The sequence below is a fragment of the Peromyscus californicus genome, unplaced genomic scaffold (assembly GCF_007827085.1).
Source record: "Peromyscus californicus insignis strain IS unplaced genomic scaffold, ASM782708v3 Scaffold_6__1_contigs__length_162567912, whole genome shotgun sequence".
Taxonomy (NCBI): Eukaryota; Metazoa; Chordata; class Mammalia; order Rodentia; family Cricetidae; genus Peromyscus; species Peromyscus californicus.
The window spans coordinates 31,700,049-31,718,536 of record NW_026294584.1 but is presented as its reverse complement, the minus strand read 5'-3'; the positions used below and the strand labels follow the sequence as shown (position 1 = coordinate 31,718,536).

The following is an 18,488-nucleotide window of genomic DNA, read 5'->3' as shown; positions in this document are numbered from 1 at the left end:
CGGTACTAAGTGAAAACATTTAAAGAGGGGTAGGCTTAACTGCTGGGCTCCCACTGTGTACCTGGCAACTGTCAAACACTTCTTTGAAAAGTGTGCCTTCACCAGACAATCGAAAGACTGACTGTTCTTATTGTTTAAGAAATTGTTCTTAATTTTGTGTTTAGTAAACAAGCAAATATGCATTGGCACCTGAGTATTATACAGTGTGTAAAAGAAAGGAGGAGACCCATCCCCTATCCCAAGGAAGGTGGGCTCAGATTACAAAATGGTACATGCACCCAATTTCAGAAAGGACTTTGGTAGCTCAGCGGAACGTGGACAGACAGGGTGTACTCCATGGAAGACGTTACTGTAGAACTGAATCTTGAAAAGCTGAGAAGAGTTCCCTTGGATTGAAGGGAGAGGAAAACGTACAGTGGATCTTAACGAGCACAGTCTACATGGCTGTAAGTGACGCCAGAAAGTCACTTTGTTCATTGCCGAGGAGAGAGCCTGTTTGGAGAGTACTCGGGCTGGGAGTTCAGGGAGCAGGCCGTGGGGTGAGGCTAAGGGTGGGGAGAGGGAGCACAGGAAATAACTTTGACCAGGCTAGATAGATCGACTATGGAAAGTCTGAGTCTGGCCATAACCATGTTAATTCCATTGTAGAATTTGCTAGCTTAACAGGACATGGCCTTCCTGTGCCAGGCAAGCTCTTTCAGAGTAGGAAGATGAATAAAAGTGAGTAAAATCATCTGAACTAAGTACAGAGATTGCCTTTCCTAAGGAGCATTAGCTTTGCAATCCTTCACGTGAGCAAGGGGGCAGGCTTGCAAGTAGATGAATGTGCGGTCTCAAACATTTGCTCTGCAGCATTCTTTTGTTCCCCCAATAAATCTGTGTCATTAATGACAACGTGTAAGTCAAGCAGAGGAGAACCAGCCTATTGGATGACAGGCTTAAGTGAATCTTGCTTTATGCCCTAATGGTCAACATATGGGCCTCTGTTGGCCTGAGTGGCAGGAATTTCTGAAGATAGAGGCAAGGAGGGAGAGGGGGAGAAGGAAGGGAGGGTGGGGAGAGAGAGAGAGAGAGAGAGAGAGAGAGAGAGAGAGAGAGAGAGAGAGAGAGAGAGAGAGAGAGAGAGAGGAGCGCCCTTCCTCCAGGTTTCAGAGGTATGGGTCTGGGAACTATTAGCCAAAGCCCTCTGTGTCCCTCCTCTGCTGTCAGGAAGATGCATGTTGGTGGAGACAGAAATGTTTTTACACTGGGAACCCTGACTCCATTATTAATTTTATAGCTCTGGGGATGGGATGCTTGATTCTGTAAGTTCCCTTGATATTGCCCCACCAAATATGATATGTGGTCCAAAACACATGCGATTTGGAAACTTCCAGTCTTTTCCCATGCATATGTGAGATCTTATTGTGAGTTGGGATGAGGACATAACACAGGGGGAGAAAAAAAAGGTGCATTTAGCCAGAAGCAGCACCCTCCACCTTCCCATGACATAGGCCCCCCCTATCCACAGAGACTGTCAGCTTATGGATGGTCACAGAGTTTAGGCAGCCAATCAGAATGATACTTTGGGGGTAATGATGACAGGAAGGCTGGAGTCTGAGCCCACAGTTCTCTATGTCAGGGGACTGAGCTCTGTCACCAGCCTGGCAACACGTCTGGGCATACTTCACAACCAAAGCAAAGGAGCATGTGAACTACATAAATCAAAGTATAACAAGAGACTGTTATAAGGCAGCATGTCTTTTTAAAATAAGTGTGTTAATTTAAAAAAAGAGTGAGAGAGAGCACCTAAATACATGTTTATCCTTAAAAGATGACAGTTTGGGAGGTCTGATTGAGAGGACCATTGGCTGAAGCCATTTTTCAAATGTCTAGCTGGTATTTTTAAACTACCATCTATGCTGACTGACCACCTGAGTTTGGAGCCACAGAACCCACAGAAAAGCCAGACACAATAGTGAGTGTATTTGTTATCTCCCCTGGAAGCTCATGGGCTAGCTCGATGTAGTCAGGAAGTCAGCAAGAGACCCTGTTTCAAAGAAGGTAGAAGGAGAGGCCAATATCCAAGGTTGCCCTCTGACCTCTACATATACTCTACTTATACTCCCACACACATACACAGATACTATACACACATAACGCATACTTTTTTTTTTTTATGAAAGAGAGAGTATCAGTCCAAGGGAAATGCAACATAAACCACCATGTTAACCAGCCCTCTACATTTTCTCACAAAACCTTATGTGACTAAATAGCCTACAACATGTCATGAGTTGCAAAAACAGCAAAAAAAACCCAAACCTCCCAACCCCCCAAAAGTTACAAATCAGGTAATTTCTTTAGAGGAGGTTAGGGGTGGGATATATGGTATTGAGGATGAAACCTCCAGCCTCACCTGTGCTGGGCAACTACTGTAGCACTGAGCTACATCCCTGTACCTGGACTCAGGGATATAGTCTCACTATGTAGCTCAGCCTGGCCTAGACCTCATGATCTTCCTGTTTCAGCCTCCCTAGGGCTGGAATTTTAGATGTTTCCAACTACACGAAGCTTACAAGTTCATTTGATAAAATTTTTTTTTTGATGAAATAATTAAGGGGCAGAGCGGGGAAGAAAATGAAGTATCATTCCTGCTCTGTTCTGAGGGTACCTACCACTTGCTGGCTATGTACTTGTGAGCAAGTTACTGTACCTCCTAGACTGCTCTGTGCCTCCCCATTGGCCCATTCCCTGTCCCCAGTACCTAAGGAGGGCCCAGGACAGCTCTAGGCCCCGACCCCACTACTGTGTTCGTATCAGTGGCTCTCAGTCTTCAAAAGCTCTTGTTTATCTTTCTTCTTCTTGGCCTCATTAAGCCCCATTTGGGAAGCAGTGGTGAGTGGCATGTTCACATTGCTTCTGTCTTTGAGCATTTTATAGTTGAATGATGGACTAATTAATACACTTCATGGCCTGTTTTTGCTTCACACACCAAAGCCACCTTTTGTCTTTATTTCTTTTGGGGCACTAGAGATTGAGGTCAGGGTCTTGCACACACTAGGCAAGTACTCTACCAGTGAATTTACTTTGAGACAAGGGCTTACTAAGTTGCTCAGGCTGGCCTTGAACCTACTCTGTAGCCCAGATGTGCCTAAATTCAGTATCATTCTATTCCAGCCTCCCAAGTAGCTGGGTTTATAGGCCAGGACCAGCAGGCCTGGCTCTGAAACCACTTTGAGACCAAGTTTTTCCAATGGCCATTGCCTTCTCTTGCCTTTCCTCCCCAAGTTTAGATGATGTTGAATTCAATTCGGCAGGCAATCCTTGGGTTCAGAGGAAGTCCAGTCCAGATTTCTGCATTTGAGAAACAAAATCTACCATGACAATTCCCCAGGGCTAAGTGAAACTACTGTCTGAGACCTCCTTGGACTTCAGATCATTGGGGAAAGACCACCAAGTTAGAAATCAATAAAGGAGCCACAACCTAATGTGAGATGCAAGAATGTTTGTTGGTACACAAGACTTAACTGGAAATATTACAAATTGAGTCATCACTGGAGTGCCAGGATCTCACTCACAGACCTGTGGCCTCAGTCCCTACCTCCTGAAAAAGATGGCCAAGCCCATGAACTCCATCCTCACCCCTTTCCTGAATCCAGCTGCCTCTAATGAACATTTCTACCTCTATAATCCTGAGTTATAGCCAACTCAATATTCTAACAACTAAATTCATCTTTACTTAAAGTCTTCCCTTCCCAGGCATTTCTCACGTTGGGGAATCCCTAGTGCCAACATGACTGCTTAGACCCAAACCTGAAAGCCCCTCTGGACTCTTCTCATCCTCTTCCCATCCACCCATCAGTCACTATCGACTGGTCCTGCCTCTTCAACTAACTTCTCTTTCCCTCACCATCAGTGTCTTAATCTAGACCATCTTGTACCTGGGTCATAGTTCTGTATGGGTCTCTAACTTATCTCCTTGCCCTTATTTTGGCTTGCTTCAACCTATTCAGTCCCAGCACATTGCTTTGTCCCCTTGAACACACATTAAATACATGTTGCTCTTTGCGTGAAGATCGTCAATAGAAATCTGTTGCTCACACAGTAACACGCAAACCCCCTGCCCTGTTGTCTAAAGCCATTAACAATGCAGCTTCCACTCACATCTTCAGCCTCAGCTCTTTTACTCTCCCCTTTGAACACTGAATCCCAGCCACGTGGAATGCCTTTCTGCTCCTCACGTAGAGCTCTTGGCCCATGTAGCCTCGTCCTCTTTATTTCTCCCTCTATCATATTCCTCTTACTAAGACACATAATACATGTGGAAACGTTCAAATAACACTAGCTGCCTTCACTATAATCATAATACAGTGAGTTTTCTCATTTAAACACATCCATGCACTTTGTGCCCAGATCATGACCTGAAAGAGGCCCAGTATTCTAGGAGCTCCCTCGTGTTCTTTGTCCCCACCTCTAAGAAAAACCAGTACCCCAACATCAAAGATCCACGGCTAGTTTATCCCAATTCTATACTTAGTCTAAGTGAACACTAGCTTGAAGCGAAAGCCTGTGTCAGCTTTCTGTTGGTGTGTAATGATTCACCCAAACACTTACGGCCTGGAATGACCTTGAGGTCCCAGCTTCATCCATCTCCGTCCTCACAGCTGTCTTTTAAGTCAGCTTTACCATCATGCTCCTGGAGGACTTGGACTGTCTTTCACACACTTTCCTCTCTTCACATAGCATCATCCTAACCATATTCTCCTCTTCTTGCTATGGAGCCAAATGAACATGTTTTGGTCATTTCCTACTTGACCCCTCCACCTCCAACCCTACACTTCAACAGATTGCCAGATTCTAGTAGCTCACCCTCTGAGGCCTCTCATGTGCTGTCCTTTTGTCTCTACTCGTGGCCTCTTGCCTGGACTCATCCCAGAGCTCACATTTGGCCTCCTTGTTCCCAGTCATTCTAACAGACTTAGGTATGTTTTTCCTGGATTGAAGTCAACACTAGTTTCACACCCACCATAGACTAAAACCAAAGCTCTACCAAGGCAAAGCACTCCTTAACCTGTTGCTCTGGCCTTCCTTCCTGTGCTTTTTGCCATACTGAATCTGCCCTCCCAAAAAGTTGTCTGAAACATGTCTGCTAGGAGCTTCTTGTGCCTAGAAACGCCTTTCACTCCATTCTTTCCCCAAACATCAACTCATCCTTTACACACTCTCTCTAATGCCACCTTCTTGTTCAAACCATGTAGTTTGAAGTTGAAGACTCTTTACCTGGACCCATTTCCTACCATTAATATTCATAACTAAGAAATCTCATTATGACAATGATGTTAGTGCCTCAGGGCAGCATCGGATAACCCCCAGAGCCTACCACATCGGGGGTCTCAGTAAACACTTGCTATATAAAGGAAAGGCTGCTTAACCTTTGTTGAGCACTTGTTCTGACAGACACGTCTACAGATAATTTTAGCCCATCCTCACTGAAGCCCTATGAAGAAGGAGCTGGTTTTGTGCCAACTTTGCAAGAGAGGAAAAGGAAGCTTGCTTACACTTAAGTAACTTGACACAACTGTACAGCTGACACATGGCAACACTACGAGCAAACCCCTAATTGCCCACACCCTGAAGACCTTGGCTTTACAGTCTGAATTTTGTCTGCCAATGATGCCCTGCATGGGATTCTACTGTGGCTAACGGATTTCATAATGATGTGGAAGTTGAGGTAGCACCTCTCACACATTTTTCCTCCACTACATTACAAGTCTGCTGAGAACAGGAGCTGGTGCTATTTATTTTATTTCTTCCCTGCCTCCCAAACCCCAAGCAGCCAACACAGCATCTTACACATGTTTATGTCAACTAAATGTTTATCAAATGAAATAATGGGTGTGATGTTCAAAGGCAGCTTTTGGCAGTGAGTCCTTTTTGCACAATCAGTGATGTTTGAGGAGACTTTTCTGATGGTCGTCCTGAATGCAGGCCCAGCTGCTGCCTCTTCTAACCCTTTGCTTCTTCAGCATGATGTAGGCTCAGGGCCATCCCTGGCTGACCCACCCTCCACCCCGGCCCGGCCCTCTGCCATCCTTCCTGTCCTCAGGAAACTCCTCTGTCTGTCTTCCTGCTCTCGGCAGCTGATCACGCACAGCAAGTCTGGCCCACCCTCTCCTTTTCTTGACCTCACTCCCTGCCTGAACCCTGCTGTTTCCTTGGTCATTCTGCACAGGCAGAGCAACATGACACTCACGCAGATAATTTTCACACAGAGCAGAGAGTGATAAACAGAGTCACGAGGTGTAAGGGGAAAAAAAAAATCGTCCAGTCATTATCTTGTTTCACCCTGTGTTTGTTTCTCTTCTGTAGGTCTGCAGTTATTTTGCATTGTTGATTGTAATAGAAACAGGAGCAGTTGAGCTAAAAGCCGCAGTTAGTAGAAGGATATCGAGCGTTAGGCTGGGGTTGTAGCTCAGTGGCAGAGTGCTTGCTTGCCTAGTATACATCAGACACATGTTCAGGCCATGTGATAGGAGATCACAGAGTCTCTAGAACCTCCATGATTGATGTGTGACCTGGCCCCCAGAAGAAATGGAAGCAGAACCAAACAGTGGTCCAGCTTGAGCAGGACTCCTTTCCCTGGTCTGGCCTTCACTGTCTCTGTACATTTGCTTTCGCCATGTCTTTCTGGGGCTCTGGTCCAGAGACACTGAGTTCATGCACAGCAGCTATCTCCTGGGAACTCTACCTTATTGGCCCAGGATAAGTCAGGTGCCTAGCTGTGGTCCAATGAGGATGGTGATACAAATACAGCATGGCTGCCAATGGCTCATCTTGGTAGGAAAGACTGATGAAGAAAGGGTCATTGCAAGTGAGAAAACTCTCCAAAATGGTCCACTACTCTTGATTGTACAAAAGGGATAGGAAGGATAAAGTTGTAAAAGAGCTGTGTCTGTTTCCTCAGGGATGGAGTAAATTAAAGGGCTTTGTGTATTTGAAATTCTTATTTCTTTGTTTGAGATGGGGTGTCACTAGGTCCTGGTCTGCCCTGGAACTCAGTATGTAGACCAGGTTGGCCGTGAACTTTGAAGTGGTTGCTGACATTACAGGTGTGAGACACCACACCCAACTCTGTCTTTGAAATTCCTTTTGAAGAAACAGATGCATGCATATGGATGGCCATTTAGCAAATGTAACAACTAAGATGATATTAATACAATGCCACATTTCTTCTTAGAAGGATGGGACTTGTGGCCTCAAACAGGCACTTCCTGTGGTCTGCTCAACTGCAAGAGGGAAAAGGAGAGTGGTGAGCAGGGCCAGGCTGCACCCGCCCTCCTCTATGGCTCACACAAATGGGACCTACTCTCCCCACCAGCTACAGTTCAGCTCTACCAAGCCAGTGTGAGCAGGTCCAGGGAAAGTGACTCCTCTCCTTTCCAATGTTCAATACCTCCTACACTTGGAGAAAGTTGGCCTTGGCCACCACTTCCTTTTTGTGATTTGAAGTTGAAAGAGGAAGAACTGGAATAAATTGTTTCTTTCTTATCTAGCACTGTCCACCCAATGGCCCTTCATTCGAGGCCTGGATAAGGGTAATATGGAAAGTCAACCCAATTAACAGAAGGAACTTCAGGTTGCCAAAAGAAAATCCAAAGTTTCTGGTCCACCCTTCCTAGCTTCTGCCCTCTGGACACCTCTCAGCTGCAGAGAGGGACAATACAGGGGCCCATAAAACACAGATTCAGCAAGCTATGAGGAGGTTGGGCTAGGCTCTGTTCTTAAGGATGGACCTCATGACTCTCCTGTCCAGACTATTGTATTCTGCCCACACATTTCCAGTGACATCTCTCTGGCTTGTCTTTCAGGCTCTCTGGGTACAGCAGGCCGTGTATGCAACTTGACTTCCCGAGGCATGGACAGCTGTGAGGTCATGTGTTGTGGGAGAGGCTACGACACATCCCATGTCACCCGGATGACCAAATGTGAGTGTAAATTCCACTGGTGCTGTGCTGTGCGCTGTCAGGACTGCCTGGAGGCCCTGGATGTGCACACATGCAAGGCCCCCAAGAGTGCCGACTGGACAACCCCTACATGACCCCAGCAGAAGCCATCATCTCCCCTCCTTCCCTCAAGGACTCCAATCGCATCTGCAAGGACACTGGACCTCTGGGTTGTCTTCAGGGGGCTATTTCTTAAGGCATGTGGCCTTTATTTCAATAGAAGCCCATATTCCCTCCCCGGGAGCCCCAGGACTGGGGACCACATGCTGCATACAAGTATACCCTATTCTATCTCTCTTGGGCATTCTGAGGTCACCTCTCTTCCTGCTGATTTCTTTTTGGAAATGGCATGACAGGCTGTTAGAGGAGGAGGGTCCCAGGCCCCCACCACTGTCACCTAGACATTTCCTCTTCCCTCTTTAGCCATGGGGAGAAACATCATCACATGGTAGAGGAGCGTTCTCTGGGTCTTCCCACAGATTCTAACAGTTCGGAAAGTCTGTGCTTCCCTGTGTGGGTGGGGGTGGGTATGGAAAACAGAATCAACTGCACCAAATTTACTTGTATTTTTTCAAAAGACCAAGCAAGAGCTTTATCTAAGTGATAACTGTTGTTACCATCCTTGACAATTGCCTGGAGAAGGATGGCTTTCAATAAACACCAGGTTTAAAATACATATGTTTTCAAAGACTTTATTCCATGTTAACCTCTGATATAATAAGGTGAGAATGTTTGTCCTTTGAGCCAATGTTACTTTGAACTTTCCTGTCAGCCAACACCTCAGAAAGTGATTGTTCTTCCTCACTGTTCCCTCAATGTAAGGACCCTTAAGAGATAAGAGTTCTCACTATGCTCTGGAGAGAATTTGAAGGGGGATGGATGATCTGGCAGTATTCTTTAACCATGTAGTAAATATGGTAAAATAATAATAATAATAATAATAATAATAATAATAATAATAATAATAAAACTTACTAAGTGAAATATCAGAAATGTGCTTGTACAGCTAAAGAAAAAGAAAGCAACAGAATCCCAATGTAGCCCTAAGCACGTGACTAGTGGGGTTCTTGACCACCTTGTGGATGCAAACTTAAGTGAGACTAGTGCGATGCTGCCAGAGAGGTCTGCAGAGCCTAGGACCCCCTCTCCCACACTCTGATGCTCAAGAGAGCTATTGAGGAGCATTGGCTAAGACCCACCAACCTTAAGGCCTGACACTTCAATTATGTTTGTTTAAGGCTTACGAGACGATGTGAAGTGTAGTCTAGAGAAAATAGCCCATAGCCTGGCCTTTAAAGTTGCTCACACTAGTACATTACATTGCAAACAGTTTGAGACTTGGAGACGATATTTAAGTAACCCAGCTGTAGTTACGGGAGTTTCAGTGTGGAAATGGTGATTGACTTCTGCCAGGAGATGACATTCAGAGAAAATGAAGAGGTTGCCTGCTCCATTTTTTTAAATGTTGGATGGAAGGAAGTGAACTTGATAAGGCTACGCCTCATTGTGCTGTGCAATTGGGTTCTTGTTCTACACATAATTTCTTCATAGAGCTACAGCAGCTAACAGGGCGTCTCGTGGTATACATCCGGCGTCAAATTGCTGCTTGCTCATGGTTTCACACTTTGGCCTTCATCTTTCCATCCTTGTCTAGGTCATTCGGCCTGAGGCTCATGGGAAGCAAACTGTGGGAGTTCTTTGTCTGAGCGAGTACTAACTAGCCTCCCAGTCTTCTTAAAAATGACTTAACTCCAGTACTATCCTCTCCTCCTCGCTTTTTCTCCTCCCCTTTTGGTGATTGGGGTCAAACCAGGGTCTTGTCTGTGCCAGGCAGGTACTCTACCCCTGAGCCACATCCTCATCCTTCTCTTTGTATTTCATGGACACAGTAAGTAGGATCAACGGAGCAGGAAAGTGGCAACTCTGGGCTTAGCATGGGGAAGGTCAGACTAGTTCACGGCTCCTAGTATCCAGGGGACTGGGGACGCTTCCCTGAGGGTCCCACAGCCACTAGCCCTTCTTGCTACTAGATGAATGGTGAAATCTTAAATCCTTGGGTATATTTAGGGTGGGGAAGATTCCTAGAGGATGTCAGCTCCTTCCAGTTCAGGCAAACTAAAATCAAGAGATGTGAAGGAATCCCCGTAAACATCAGCTGGAACCCCAGGGCTCCACGTAAGTAGAATCACAAGAGAACTGAGGGAAGCCGAAGAAGCAAATGGAATGTCCTCATCTGATTTTATTTCGGAAAGAAAACATTTATATTTGAAAAGAATTAAAACAGGTGAAGGTTTTTGAATTCACTTTCTTTAGTGCTTAGTAGAGGGTTGATGTTCTAGAAGTCTGACATACATACACTAAATCCTTGGGCTTTTAAGGAAAATAAATTATACTAATTTCTAAAATAAGGAGACAGTCCACTCAGCTCAAATCCCCTGCAAGTAAAAGTCTTACTATAAATTGATTCCATAGGCCTTGGTTAATTTTAATTAATTTTTTTCACTATCTGAATACATTTCCAAAATACATCTTTACTAGTTTACTAGGGCTTTCTACGGAATAAGTCTTTTGTTGTTGTTGTTTGTTGTTTGTTTTTTGTTTGGGGGACAGGAGTTCTCTCTGCAACGCTGGCTGTCCTAGAACTCACTCTGTAGACCAGGTTGGCCGCAAATTCACAGAGATCTGCTTGCCTCTGCCTCCCAAGTGCTAGGATTAAAGACGTGTGCCACCACGGCCTGGCTCTACAGCATAATCTTCACATGGCTTAGCCTGTGGGGGCTTTTATCAACAGATTTTCTTCATCAGCTTGCTTGTGTTGCTGACTGATAGTTGTCTACTGTCCTGACACATGCTTCCTCAAGTAACCCTCCGATTATAGCACCCGCACACCACCCTTTCTAGTCTGAAATCAATGTCCTAACTGACGAGGCCAGTCTTCCCCTCAGATGTCTAAGCAGAGCAGAGACTCCTCAAAGTCATAGTCATGCTCAGGTCCCGCTCGGCACCGGCACCTTAGCTGTCCAGCCGATTCCTGAGGGAAGGGAGAGAGCCATAGGGAGTCACCAGGTTGGAACACATCCTGAGAAGTGAAGCCTATCAGAAGCTAATCAGTCTGAGTGAAGCCAGATGATGGAGAGAAGCACGAAGAAAAGAACCTACTAGCTTTGGTCACACGACTTGCCGAGCTCTGGAATCATTGGCAGTGGCATTTTCCATCCTTGCTGCTCACACCTGCCCTTTCTGCCATTGCGACTTCCCTGTTCCTACCACCAAGCACCTTCTTCCTGAGGGTCAGGGGCCCTGCCTGGAATGCAGGTTCTCCTTACCCACTGGATAGCTCTCTCTACTTGAATAGTCAACATTCATTTCAAGATGATTTTTAAATTGTCACTACTCTATTCCTTCATTTTAGAATTATCACTACAATTTTTAAAGCCAGGTATTGGGTTGCTTTTGCAAAAAAAAAAAAAAAAAAAAAAGGTATCTTTAAAGTCAGAAAGAAAACCAAGCCTCCCAATGACTACCCTGGGCCCTGTTAGTTTAGAGTGGACCCTTACCTTCCTACAATAGACCATCTCCGAGCCCCTGCACGACTGGGCTTCTCCACGCCTGGACCACATTCTCAACTTTTAGAGGCTGGCCTGCGGCTGGTGTCTCACACAACTGAAATACTTTCACCTCTACCACCTCCATCACCACCTCTTGCACACTTTCAAAATAAAGGCTCAGAGAAGTGTCCGATGGACCAGACCCTTTTTTGTGTCTAGTTACTGCCTTTTCATCGGGGCTTCCTTATCTGAAGAGCAAGGACTGTGCTCCACAAACAGACCTTGCTAATTCTAAAACTGGAAGACAGCCTCCACCAGGCATGTGTTGAACTTGTGGAAAGGAATGCTGGGCTGTGGGCTGACAGGTAAGGCAAACTGACTTTGACCTTCTTCCAGGGCAGAGAAAAGTTTCACTCACCCATGAGGATGTTCTTTACATTTTTGGGGGGATCAGCAAAGTGACATGTATTTTGCGAAGTCCAACATGATCATTATTTTTCTAGATCAGAGTTATCCCAGCCCTGACTGTTTTGTTTTCTCTTTCGCCCTGATATTCCCATGGATTCCTGTTTAACCAAACTCCCACTTCCATAAGCTAATAAAAGTGTCACCTAGGTTGTTATGAAGAACTATTGTTATTTAGAAGTCGGCGTTTTCTGTGAAATCAAAACACAATAAAGTGATTTTTGGTGTTAACTTTGTTATTTTAGACTCTTGGTAATCTTGCCAAACCTCTGCTAAGAAATTGCTTCAGGTTATGTGAGCTATTTATTCCCTCATCTTTTCTCAAGACCGTGACCAAGAGACAACTTTCATGTTTGTAAAGAGTTTCAGAAAACACAACTGACTCTCTTTACCGATGGCTGTTTCTGTGAGTGAAGAAAGAAGACTCACATTCAGGACTGGAGCATTATTCTTTTTTTCCCCCATGTTTCACTATGACTGCTGTGCAAAGGCTTGCTCCTCTGGGTGCTAGCATGTCGTAGTTCTAAACACAATATCTCTTTGTAGTGTCGAACGCACTCTCATCAACCTTCTCCAACTGCTGCTCTTCCTGTAGACTGAAGTGTCATTCTCTCAGCTTGATTAGAAAGGGGAGATCACATGACCTTTCATGGCAATTTGTACATACTGAAAGTGTAGGCTAATTACTTCAAGCAGTAAAAGTTGGTCATTGCATGGGTATAAACTCTCCCCCAACAAAGGCAATCCATTCTTCCATTTTCTCTTCCCTACTAGTCTATGTTCTAAGGATGAGAGGACTTGGCGAGACTCCTCCTAAACTTTAAGCATCTCAAGGTAGTCCCACAGTAGAGATGCTCACTAGACTTCTGGGACTCTGCTATCTCTTCCAGAAATCCCTAGAGCTACTTAGATTATCTGAAAAGGAGATGATTTTCATAAAGACATTTCTTTCTTTTTCTTTTTGTTTGTTTGTCTGTTTGTTTGGTTTTTGAGACAGGGTTTTTCTGTGTTGCCCTGAGTGTCCTGGAACTCACTTTGTAGACCAGGCTGTCTGGAAACACAGAGATCTGTCTTCTGGGATTAATTCCAAGAGCTGAGATTAAAGGCGTGCACCACCACTGCCCAGCTCTATAAGGACATTTCAACAAAGTGTTTTAAACCAAAAATTGTCAATAGAATTTCCTGGTTCTTAAACCCTTTGTGTAAGAGGGCTGACCTATGCAGGGTGGGATATACAGAAGATAGTCTGGCCTATAGCTAGAAGATGCCAGAGTCAAGGCCCTTTACTTCTAACAGTGACAACCAAATCCATCCAAACATTAGCAAAATGTCCCCTGATGGAAGAATAAGGGAGAAGGGGATATAAATGGTCCTTATCAAGTGCCAGTGGTCTAACATTTTGAACTAGTCCTCATAAAGTTTCAGTTAGGAACACGTTCCTCCCTTCTCCGACCCTAAGATTCTCCAGATTGATGTATTAGACTGGCTAGGAAAGAATCCTCTTGAAAATGTGCAGTCTTGGAGTCCTCAGCCTATCACAGCACATAGGAAAGGGACTATGGATTGAAGCTCACCCAGGCCTACGCTACATGTCCCAGGGGTCCGAGAAAGCATGAATCTTCTTGGTTGTAGCAGCTGGAAGCATAATTCTTAGGAATTCCTCAATTTCACAACGCTTAGTTTTTTGTTTTCTTTTTAAGCAAAAGACAAAATCCACAAGATGTGTTCTGGAAGGCGGAGGAGTAAGAACACTAGAACTCAGCATCAAGTGGTTGAGCAATTTTGAGTTCCTCCGTGCAATCTTAGGAGAGAGTAAGAACAAAGGAGAGACCGCAGGACACAAACCATCTGACTTTCAAATAAAGAAGAGCTAAGGTCCAAGTCAAGCCCGTGATGCTAGGTGCTCCTATTGTAGCAGCAGATTTCAGGCAGCCTGGCCCACCAGGGCAGTAGTTAACCTTTATCAAAGTACTTGCGTTTGTTATCTTATCCTTATTGTGACCAAAATGCCTGGCATAAACAACTTAGGGGAAGAATGACTTATTGTAGCTTATGGTTTCAGAATGTCTAGTCAAGGGTGACTTGGCTTCAGGTGTTCGGTTAGGACATGGCAGTGTGAGCGTGTGACATAGGAAGCTGTTTGCTTCATAGCAGTCAGGAAGTAGAGAAAGGGTGTAACCAAGGTGCCAGGATGAGATACAGCCCCACGATATACACCCAGTAGTATACTTATTCCAATGAGGTCCCACCTCTTACCCTTCACCACCTCCTTCCAATAATGTGAGGATATTATGATTCCTTCAGAGGTTTTATCATTCATTAGTATGAGTCCTCATGATCCAATTACCTCTGGAAATACTATCACAGAGATCTCTAGGATCTGCTTTATACATCATCTGATGTTTTTGATCCAATTAGCTTGACAATAAAAATTAAACCATCACAGAATCGTAAAAATATTATTAAATCCCTGCAAATGTCAATGAGAAGCATTTTTTATAAGTATACCCTTTCATGTTTATTTTTTTCTTTAAATAAGGTAAGATGTTGGGGTCTCAGACTACTTGAATCCCTGACAACTCTTAGCTCCCGGTGCCCTTGCTGTATTGATAGAACTATCAGCCAGCTAGACTACTTGTGCCAGCATTGGCTAATTTGAACATGCTACAGATGCTTTGAAGAAGCTACATGGCAACCATAGCTGCCTACTACTGAAACACAATTCCAGCTTCTCAAAGGCATTATTCCAGACATGATTATTCAAACGGCATCCACTTGATTTTCATCATCACAAGTGTCAATGTATTAAAAAAAATGACTCTCTTACTCTGCAGACATCTTCACCCAGGCTGGGGTAGGAGACACTTCCAGGAAAAGGCCTGGGATTAGCACAAGCACAGTACTTCATTTCCATGGATTGCTGCAGACACCCTTTCTGCATCCTCTTTCGGGCTATATAACAAAGACATTTGACTCATTTGTAAGTCAGCAAGGAGATGGCTTCCTCTGGAGTGGTCTTTTCCCGTCTACTTTTTACTTTAAAAATGACTAGATCAAGCTACACTGGCCACACAGACATGGCCATGGTGGTGCAGCCGGAGCAATGAAGCGGGAATAGTGGCATCAATAACAAGAGTAGCAATGAGAAGACATCTGGAAAGTTCCAGTGAGCCACCGGAGCTAGAGGACGCCACAACAAAGACAATGAATACTGTGAAGAGCTTGAGAGGACACACTCTGGACCCTGGTCACTAGATTTCCAGAGAGCTACCAAGCCTTAAATGTCATAGAACTCAGCCATAGCAACATTTTATAGCAGCTATAACACTATATGAAGTGTTAACGTATTAGATGTTGTAAAGGGCTTAGGATTCTAAAGGCACTGGGCCTGACAGCTGTAATACTTGCCCTGTTGAAGGTTCTGGCACTGGAAGACCAGGTAAGAGTTATACCAACAGGAGCTACCACCTGCTGCTACTTGCTGACTTCTGCCACCACCTACTGCTGCTGCAAGTTGAGGGTCACAATAGCTACCAAGTGCTGGGGCCCACTGGGTTTCAAAGCCCAGGACAAGAAGCCTCCAACCTGAATTGCTTGAGCCCTGGGTTTGGCTTCTAAAGCCTGGAGCAATAGGCCTCGAACTCTCAGTACATGGAGTTGAATTTAGCTCCAACTTAGGTTGGAGGCAACCTAAGACCCAGGATTTCCAGCATGAAAACAGCTTCCTCGCTCCCGCCCACCATTTCTATTCAATTAGTGCAAAGGGCCTCTAGATAGCTGGGTGAGAACTCGTGACCCCAGCCTTATGTGAGCCATAGTCAGAAATCAAGGTGTGATGTAAAGGAATGGCCCAGGGAAGATGAGGTACAGCGAGGAAGAAAGAACTCGGCTGATGGATGACAAAATGGCTAGCCCCATGAACTAGAGAACTTGGGACAGATGGCAACCGGTGTATGGGAGGAATTTGAAGGTCTCTCTTTGTGATTTGATCATTTTTCACGGACCAAATTAAATTTCTATTTAATGCTGCCCAAAGAAGTAATGAATAGTGAGAACCACTTGCATCAACAAATAGTTCACAGTCTGTTCCCTCATGTTATCATCTAGTCCTAGATAATAGTGTAATTAAAATTAACATTTGTAACAACAATTAAAGAAAAAGAGTCCATGAATTTGAGAGAAAGTAGGACAGAGGTGTGCATGGGAGGGGTTGTAGGGAGGAAAGAGAAGGAAGAAAATGATGTAATTGTGTTTTAATTTCAAAAAAAAAACCAGATTATAAAATCTGATCAATATGACCAGTTTGCATTTGAACTATGTTTGGACTCCACTTGATTTTGTATTTCTGAGTACCAGTTGTCCCTGTGAAAGCCTTTGTAATCGAATTACGGTCTGGATTTCCTCAGCCAGTCCACCCCGTCCTCTTTTAATAGCATCATGGGCTATTATCATTAAGTTCTCAGAGAAATCACATTACTGTCTGTAAACCCAATGCACATAATCAAATGGCAAGGATGCCTCTGGTATCCACTCAGCCAATTGCTCACAACAGTCACTTTAGTGGAGTCTCACAAACCCATCTATAGATATTTGGGGACTTGGGGTTACAGGTGGAGGTCATCTGCCAACCAAATCACTGTCAGGTGAACCGGACAAGACCGGAGTCTTCAAAAGTCTACCCACCCTCATGAGCTTCGGCACCTGCCCCTTGCTCATCATTCTTCAACAGTAACAAAGGCCCAGGACTCTGAGTCGTCGTTATTTTGGAATCATGATTAATAAAGATAAATATTCCAGGTCAAAGTAGGACTAGACAGAGAAGGGGGTATGGGTTTCATTTTCCTATACATTGCTGTAACTATAAACAATGCCTTATCTTCTCAACAATTCTCATGAAATAATAAGCACTGGTGTTTTTAAAAATATTTACACCAGCCCTTGGAGATTTTCTTAGAATCATGATTCACAGATGAGAAATTTCCCTCTTCTACAGGGTTTAGTAATTGGCACAAGAACTACTCAGTAGACCGTCGATACAAATGAATTTGGATGGTCCTTCTGCTAACTATTCATTAACAAATTTCTTTTAATTTTTTCTCAAACTGACTGGATGATGGAGTCAAGATGATCTCTACTTCCCATATTGTAGACTGATAATTCAATGTTTTCTGAAAATTGGATTGTTCTGTCATGTAGATGACACTTAAGTGGTGCAGTGAGATCACATGGTGTTTTCAGGATCCCAAGAGTAAGGATTGCTGGGATCGCAGAATGTCATATTTGTAAGAACCTTGAAGATCATTTATTCCAACCTTTACATTTTATTAATGTGGAAACAAAAGAAGCTCCATGGTTTGGACTATGATGTTAGCAAGAGACTCTGAATCATGTTTAGAAGAGAACATTTGTTAATCACTCAGTGAGTCTGCATTGAGCGTCCCCTGTGAGTCAGGCAGTGTGTTACATTCTAAAGACACAACAGGGAGTCAGACGGATGTGCATTTGCTCATACTCAGAAAAGACAACTTATTATTCACTCAGTGACTCTGTGTTGAGCATCCCCTATGAGTCAGCCTATGTACTACCTACTAGAGATCCAGCAGAGACTGAGGAAGACTTGGAGTGTCTGGAGGTACTACCTACACCTAGAACTTACTATTGTATAAGTTTGTCCAGGGTCATGATTGGATTTAGTAATTAGAACCATTCTTAGATCTGGATATGATTATCCTCATATTTGAGCTAAGGCAAATTTCAGAAAGATTTAGTAATTGGCTTAAGGGCATAAAAGACTCGTAAAAGCTTAGAAACAAGTGGATAACACAAGAATCACTATGATTTTTAATTAAATTTATATGACAACAAAACCCTTCGCAAAGTCACAATTCACAGAACTCTACCAGGAAGCAAGTGACCTTTCATTATATATTTTAAAAGGTACTTTTGTCCAAACTCAAATGAGGTATGCCTAGAAAAAGCTAGAGTACAGTCATGAGAAATCTGATTGGATGTGAAGATTCAATCTGCAGATGAAGATGCTTCTAAAATATCACTTATTAGTGTAAAAATAGCCTGAGTCATGATTTATTTAAAATTTCCCTAATCTCAGCGAGAATGAGGAGGGTTTATATGAGCGAGAATTGTTGAGACCAAGGTTGGATAAAGCACAGGGACAAATAGCCAAATGAATGGAAACACATGAACTATGAACCAATGGCTGAGGGGTCCCCACTGGATCAGGCCCTCTGAATGGATGAGACAGTTGATTGGCTTGATCTGTTTGGGAGGCATCCAGGCAGTGGGACCAGATCTTGTGCTCATTGCATGAGTTGGCTGTTTGAAACCTGGGGCCTACGCAGGATTGTTTGGCTCGGCCTGGGAGGAGGGGACTAGACCTACCTGGACTGAGTCTACCAGGTTGACCTCAGTCTGTGGGGAAGGCTTTGCCCTGGAGGAGATGGGATTGGGGGGGGGTTGGGGGGAAGGTGAGGGG

The 18,488-nt window shown here is 44.2% G+C and overlaps 1 protein-coding gene across 1 annotated transcript in view; it reads left to right on the top strand.

The window, feature by feature from the left end:
* The window catches only part of Wnt2 (Wnt family member 2), a 41,267-nt gene extending 32,611 nt beyond the window's left edge, over positions 1-8,656 (top strand). Inside the window, exon 5 of the mRNA XM_052721279.1 lies at positions 7,848-8,656. Within this exon, the coding sequence (XP_052577239.1) occupies positions 7,848-8,077 (230 nt within the window). The 3' untranslated portion in view covers positions 8,078-8,656. The remainder of the gene's footprint in view (positions 1-7,847) is intronic.
* The last annotated feature ends 9,832 nt before the right edge of the window (positions 8,657-18,488 follow it).